This window comes from Neolamprologus brichardi, chromosome 9, assembly GCF_056152115.1.
Source record: "Neolamprologus brichardi isolate AB-2024 chromosome 9, ASM5615211v1, whole genome shotgun sequence".
NCBI classification, from domain to species: Eukaryota; Metazoa; Chordata; class Actinopteri; order Cichliformes; family Cichlidae; genus Neolamprologus; species Neolamprologus brichardi.
The window spans coordinates 9,497,050-9,504,964 of record NC_142112.1 but is presented as its reverse complement, the minus strand read 5'-3'; the positions used below and the strand labels follow the sequence as shown (position 1 = coordinate 9,504,964).

General features: G+C 41.5%; 1 protein-coding gene across 1 annotated transcript; it reads left to right on the top strand.

Moving 5' to 3' along the window:
- Positions 1–1,199: 1,199 nt before the first annotated feature.
- LOC148101187 (contactin-6-like) lies at positions 1,200–4,048 on the top strand. Its single transcript, XM_087845475.1, has 2 exons — positions 1,200–2,440; positions 3,940–4,048. Exons 1-2 carry the CDS (start codon positions 1,200–1,202, stop codon positions 4,046–4,048), a joined length of 1,350 nt encoding a protein of 449 aa, XP_087701601.1.
- Positions 4,049–7,915: the final 3,867 nt, after the last annotated feature.

Below are 7,915 nucleotides of genomic sequence, written 5' to 3'. Positions count from 1 at the left end.
CGTACAACAGGAAAAAGCTTTTGTGTTTCTGTGCATGGAGTGAAGCTGTGGAACAGTTTGAATATGAAATTGAAGCAATATCCAAACATAAAACAGTTTAAAAAGAGTTATAAAGATATGATCTTCTTGAGCTATAAAGAAAAGGGAAAATGTTGAAATTAAGTGAATGTCTCTATTTAGAAAACTTCATGATGTGATAGTATAGTATATATTATATCAGAAATCTGTTCACTATTTTTATTACAGATTATATCAGTAAGGAAGCTGACTAAATATTGACTGATAACTTATGGCAAAGGGGTGGGATTAAATAAGTGTGTACTTCTTCCCTCTCCCTTTCGACATGTAACTGAATCAGAACAGAAGCAATATTGAAATGTATTAACTTTATTTTGTATAGTATTTTTTCTCAGATTTTCTTTGCTAAATGTACGTGTATATTGTTTACATGATTGAAATAAATTAACAAACAGGCCCAAATACAGGAGAAGGACAGCTGAGAGTGGAAAAAAATCACAAAAATAAATACTGCCAGATTTTCAACTTCGGTCTACAAGAAAATAAGAAGATCATGGGATTAGCCTCGATTGCACTTTGGACCTATTGACGGGATGCGCTCCGTCCCTTGATGCATGTACACTTTCAATTTCTGGTTGGGCTGCTTGGGTACAAAGTAAGTTTCATCATCAGATGATGAGCTTCATGTAAACATCTGCATGGAAACTGGATGCCTGGACTTCTCTGCTTACTTAGACCAAACCAAACCCTGAATTATGTTGGAAAATATGTGATGTTTTATGAAGGATCACATAAGAAACAACATTTTTTAGTTGTCTTTGTGAAAAAATAGTTTAGAAAGGACTTTTACATTTTCATAATATTCATGGCTGTGTGGTAAAGCTGACATGATCTCACTTGTAATGGTTCAGATTGGACACTGTGACTGGCCGGTTCTGTGCTCCAGACCACATGTTTGATACCCCTGGACCCATGCAACGAAGTATAAAAAAAACGTGTCCACACTTTGGCCTGTGAAGAGTGAAAGCAGATATACGGCATGATATCGAGCCAAATGCTTCAAAGTGTTCCTTGATGATGTGATAAAGAAGTGGCGTTCCTCCTCCAACCACAAACAGGAAGCTCTTGAAGCGAGCAGTGTCAGTGCTTGTACGACACTCACCACGAGACCTCTGAGCAGGATGGCTGCAGTCGCACAGCTCTGCTTCTCCCTGCTGTTCACTCTCATCAGCAACATTCATGCAGAAGAATTTATCGCCATAAAAGAAGAAGGAGAGTCTTTACAGTTCAAGCTCCCAAAACAAAACAGCTCCTGCATCACCTCCAGATGTGTTGGTGAAGATACTCTGGTCCTGTGGAACATCTCTGACACCTGGAACAGAAACTTCACAGTACATGAAGACCTGACAGGACGACTCTCATTTCCTGAGACATTTCATGGTTCTCCTTCATTTACTCTAAAGAGCCTGACCCACTCAGACTCTGGACTGTACCAAGAAGTGTGCTGGACTCAGGGCAACATGACATACGAGAGAAACATCAGCCTGACTGTGTGCAAGACAGTAAGGGAGGAAGAATCTATCACAAGTCCTGATGCCACTGTAGACATACAATGTAAAGGAGCAGGTGAGAATCTGACGGTGCGTTGGATCAGACATGACAGTAAGTGGCGACCAGGAATGCTGAGTATTTTCGAAGACAGAATAATTTTGAAGGTGAATAAAGTCCAAGAAAGTTTCCTGGAGGTGAAAAACACATCACTTCTTCATGTCTTCAATGAACAACAAACTTTTTACACCTGCCTGGTGATGAACCAACAGCAGTGTGTGAGCACTTACTCTGTACATTTGACCAAAGAAATAAAGCTACGTTATGCTTCAGAGGGAGACACAGCTGTGCTGGAGTGTCCCTTCATGGACCCCATTCATGACCAGCCCCCAGTTTGGATGAAGAAATCAATTTCCTACAAAACTGCTCAAGAAATTGGTCGAAACTTCTCGCTGGTACTTCCATCACTAATGTTAAAGGATTCAGGTACCTACTACTGTGAAGGTGAAAAAGTAAAACATGCGTACGAGCTTGTGGTGTGCCCTAAATTTGGTCCACCTGCAGTAAAGGTTTTCTCAGAGGGAGATGAAGTCACTATGAGATGCTCTGATGATTGGAAAAATAGTCCTTCGTTCTTTATGTTCACTAAGTTTATTCAAACAGAAGGTAACATTTTGTACGATGTTAAGTTCTGCAGGGACAATAGAATCACTTGTTCCGATGACAGCCTGATAATCTCTAATGTCTCACTGGAAGATGCAGGAGAGTATGTGTGTGCAGGTTTTAATTTAGAGTTAGAGTGTGTGTCAGCAGAAACATTTGTTCTGATCTACAGAGAGCCCTTTGGGGTTTACTCGACCTTCTACAGAGTCAGGTGGATACTGCTCAGCAGTCTGCAGGTGATGCTTTGTGTTGTTGTGGTCTGTGTGATACAGAAAACCAGGAGAGGAGAGCAGCTTTCAGCTCAGACACACACTTAATATGCTCATAATAACAATAATAATAATAATAATAATAATAATAATAATAATAATAATAATAATAATAATACATAGAAGTGAAGAAATCAAAACAAAAACAAACAAAAATATTATTGTAGATATGAATCTGTGACCTGACTGGACGGTTCAGTCTCTTATATGATTATATATTTTAAACATTTTGCCTTTTTCTATCTTTCGACTTAATTCTTGTTTATTTCTGCTCATATTTTATTTCAGTTATAATGATTATGTGCTTTTTTGTTTTATGTGATTTGATGTTTATCCATATCTCATTCATGTATCTCTCAGAGTATCATTTTGAATATTCTTCTGTTTCTATCAGTGATCAGTTCGATCTATAATAAATGTTAGAAACCAGTTGTAAATGTATTCGTTCTTCACTCTGATGTGAATCATTATCATCTCTCTTGGAAAATGTATTTTGTTATTGTGTTTAAGAGCAGATTCATTACAGCACCATGTTCATCTGCACTATATTGTTTTCATTGTTGTGAATAAACATGATTGTCTGATACAGCAAACACTTCATAATATGGACGTTACTGCTTTGATTGTGTTTTTATATTCTCCATTTTTGTTAGGAATCATTTCTGAAATAAAAATATCTAAATCTAATTTAACAGGCTGAACGTTGATGCTCTTCTGTCAATGACTCCATGATGATTTTCAATTTTAATAAACACACAATCCTCATATTTCAGTGCAGGATGTAGAGCAGAGTATATCAGTCAACTGGATCAGAGCTCATCAGCATTTTGAACTTAATATGCAGCCAACACACTTTAACACGTGTCTGATGTAGAGTGAAACATATCATGGAAAAATGGAAGACGAGAGGAGCTGCACATGGTTATCATCATTTATTTATTTTTTTGCCTGTCCCATTTGGATCTTTAGCCATCAGAATTGTTGTTTGAAGGCCAAGAAAGATGCCATGTTGGTCCATTTGATTGACCTTTATTATAATTGTGTATTTATTTTATTTTATTATCGGTTGTTACAGACGGGACAGACATGACTGGGGGATAGGACAGGGAGAAGGAAAGAAGGAAAGAAAGAGAGGGAGAGAAAGAAAAACAGAGGGCAGAAGAGATGATGAGAAAGGGGGGAAGGAACAAAAAGAAAAACAAACAAAACACCTGGATCACCTGTATGGAGAAAAAAAACAGAAGAGAAATCAAACAAAGAGCAACATAATAAATACATGTTATCATCATTTATTATTATTTTTATTTTTTGTTTTTGGTGGTGGTAGAGTTTAAATTTTGGTGTTTTTTTTAATATTTTATTTTAATTAATTAAAATGTTTTAATGAAAAACTATGAATTTTTTTAGCGTTATTTTTTAAAATCTTCTTACTTGACGATAGTACGTTTACTGCACATAGCTTGGAGGACTGTGCTGAATCAACTCCGTTCACTGAGCAACACAAAGGCCTACCACACCCGGTGCACGGCATTGGTGCATGTGGGTCGTAGTGCAAGATGTAATAAAAGAATAGAGTCCAAATAGAAATGCACAATCACCAACTGCTGCACCTGTAAGAAAAAACAAACATACAACAGCTGGAACACAAAAATCTGAAAATGCACAGATACATAAATCAACAATCTTCTCCTGCATCAGTCAAACAGTCTTGTTATCACAACTGCATGAAGCACTGTGTAAATGATGGCATCTACCACGTGCACGCGCTATTTCTCCTGCATTGATTGTTTGTGTGTGATAACAGTCTGAAGCACAAAGCTGTACGTGAGCTCCACTGCAGTGGCTCGTGCACCGCTGCGTTCACGGTGGGACATATGTATGTAAAATGTTTACTGAAGTTAGTGAAACAGTGTTTGTAAGGACTATAAGGTCCATAATTACTGAGGCAGTTAGACACACACACACACACACACACACACACACACACACACACACACACACTCCATTTTTATCTGTATCTAGCATTTCCGAGCAGCATGTCTTCATTATCTGTGTGTCTGCAAACACTCTGGTTTCAGTGGTTTCAGATCCATTTCTCTCTCACGTTGGTACAAATTAGTAAACACTTCTTATATTTCACTGTTTTTACACAAGTAAGCAGCACGTCTTTATCAAGATCAATAAGCTGCTCGCAAACAAGAGTTTTAGTCAAAGGTAATGTAGTAATAATTAAACATTTTAGTATTAATATCCTGGCTGCTCGAGGCTCCGTTTTCTCTGACAGTTTCAATCAAAATTAGAAATGCTGCTCTGAGACTGAGAGAACTAATAGTGCTGCCTGTTGTGCAGTTAGTTTCCAAAACACGTTATTCATGGTTGCATACAATTTTAGACTGATGTGGGCCAAAGCCCAGCATAGCCTGTAACGTTATTATGACCGGCACATTTTATGAGTGAACTTGGCTTTAAGTGACTTCCAGGTTTCTTTGAAAAACACTTTCTTATATCCAGGTTCTTCCTTTTTGCTCCCGTCCTCCTCTCCTACTTGCAGGTCCTCACAGTGCAGGCTTGCTGCTGCTAAAACTAAACAGAGCTCCCTGAAAGGCACAGCCAATCACATTGGCCATATTTGTCACATGAGGTAGAGAACGTAATTTAAATCTTTCTTCACCGCTGGTTGAACGAGACATTGACAGATTGTTTTTTTCTTTCTATCGCGTTTGTTTTTCTTTACTTGAAGACATCAAATTATTGGTGGGGCCATGTCCCCTCTGTCCATGCCAAATCTACGCCCTTGGCCTAGTACATGGTTCTGTTGTTGTAATGATGGTCATGTCATCCATGTAGGCCCTAATGGGAGGAAGACGAAGGCAGTTAGGCAATCTTGGCTCAATACACACACACACACAGACACACACAGACACACACACACACACACACACACAGACACACACACACACACACACACACACTCCATTTTTATCTGTATCTAGCATTTCCGAGCAGCATGTCTTCATTATCTGTGTGTCTGCAAACACTCTGGTTTCAGTGGTTTCAGATCCATTTCTCTCTCACGTTGGTACAAATTAGTAAACACTTTTTATATTTCACTGTTTTTACACAAGTAAGCAGCACGTCTTTATCAAGATCAATAAGCTGCTCGCAAACAAGAGTTTTAGTCAAAGGTAATGTAGTAATAATTAAACATTTTAGTATTATTTGTTGACTCCATGTTCTGAGTGTTACATTTTGCCAACTTGTCTATTGGCGATAAAAAGTTAAAGTTAGACTGAAAGCGGGTTCAAGTGTCCAGTGTTCTTCATGTCATGATGTTGCAGTGCACTCACACAGAGGCTGTGGATGCTCCAACAGCACAACTGTGGTTTGTCACTGATATGTGAGACTTGAGTTTGTGCAGCTGAAAGCAGATGAAGAGGTAATTAAAAATAAATAAATAAATAAAACAAATTTATATTTTTATATCTATATATATTTGTGTGTGTATAGATATAAATTAGTTTGTGTGCTGCAGCAGGCCCTGTACTGATGAGGTCGCATGGTTCCCTCATTTAGATCCAGGCAGACTTTGAGGTCATAAGTCATGATGTGAGCTGTTAACTTTTGGATTAGCTTGTGTGTTATTGCACTGAACATCTCAAGAACTTCAATGTTCTTTTATTTATTTTCAGTGTTGGGGAGTAACAGAATACATGTACCGAAGTTACGTATTAAAATAGAAAATATGAGTAACTGTATTCCGTTACAGTTACCATTTAAAATGGTGGTATTCAGAATACAGTTACTTTTTTGAAATAAAGGGATTACACGGCCGTCTTTTCCTGTTTCATATGTTCGGCTATGCCCTCTCTGTTTTTGGTAATTCCATGCCGACAGAACCCCCAAAAAAACACGCATTAAGAGGCTCTAATGGCGGTGTCTCAATCTCGCGGCCCATGTCACCCTACTTGCAGCCCACATAATGACGTGGAGAATTTCTTTTTTTTTCAATTATTGTTCAAAAATTCTTTAATATAAAAGCAACAGGCAGACTGTTCCAGGCATAGCCCTAAAGAATGTAGCTGTCATGAACTGGCTGTGTGGAGGCAGAGGAGGACTCAAACGCAAAACTCATGGAGACAGGAACTGAACTCAAAATCACTGCTTTATTGCAGGCCTTAACACGAAACAGAATTAAACCGGGAATACTAACAAAAGACCGAGGGAACACAGAAAGCCACACAGGTTCGGGGAGGAGACATTGACGACGCGACACCGAACTGAGGGAGACATGCACATAAATACACAGAGAGTTAACGAGGGAAGTGGAAGCACACGGGGAACACAGCTGACACAGATAAACATAACGAGACATGGCAGGAGTAAACCACACTGACGGGAGACTGTCAAAGTAAAACAGGAAGTACACAGAGGTGCAGACAGGAGGAGAGAGCACAGACATAACGGGCTGGGGAAAACATCAAATGAAACACGAGGGGAAACGAGGGCTCACAGATACACAGAGGGGCACACAGGGGGTAATCAAATAAGGAACATCTTTAACAGAACCTAGGAACCACGGCATAAGGAACAAAATACAAGAAAACTAAGAATGCTGGGCCAACATGGCCCAGGACCATGACATCACCCCCCCCCCCCCCCCCCCCTCAAGTGCTGGCTCCCGACAGGCCAAACCCAAGAACCAAAAGACGAGAAAACCCAAAACAACCCACCCAGGGCAGGAGGCGGGGGACCAGGACAGAGGGACCGAAACCAAACGAAAAACAAGGAGCATGAGACCAAAACTTGAGTCCACAAATGCACAAAAACAGTACAAAACAGGGAGGCAAATGTCCAAAGAGGTCAGAAAGTCAACCCGGAGGGGCGACAGCACAAAAGTTCACCGTACAGCTGTTCCGGGGGCCAGCCACGTGAGAAGCGGCAGCAGAACTGGTCCGGAGGCCGGCCGCGTGGAAGACGGCGGCGGCAGCAGAGCGAGTCCGGAGGCCGGCCGCGTGGGAGACGGCGGCGGTGGCAGCAGAGCGGGTCCGGAGGCCGGCCGCGTGGAAGACGGCGGCGGCGGCAGCAGAGCGGGTCCGGAGGCCAGCCGCGTGGAAGACGGCGGCGGCCCTCAAGTGTTGGGCATACTGGTCGAGACTTTGTGGGCATAGGATCAAACGAGGCAGGACCAGACGGTGGCGTGGCAGCCACAGGACCAGGCAACGTCGAAGGCGAGGCATAGGCTGGACCAGGCGGTGGTGTCTTGGACCATCCAGCGGAGAGGAGGAGGTGCTGGCCGGGCTGACCAGAGCCGCCAGCAGAGACGAGGAGGTGCTGGCCAGGCTGACCAGAGCCGCCAGCGGAGACGAGGAGGTGCTGGCCGGGCTGACCAGAGCCGCCAGCGGAGAGGAGGTGCTGGC

Bases quoted from the DNA above. Each gene is read 5' to 3' on its own strand.
- LOC148101187 (XM_087845475.1), top strand. From the start codon at position 1,200: ATGGCTGCAGTCGCACAGCTCTGCTTCTCCCTGCTGTTCACTCTCATC. The intron at 2,441-3,939 runs GTGGATACTGCT...ACTTGACGATAG, and splicing joins TCGACCTTCTACAGAGTCAG to TACGTTTACTGCACATAGCT.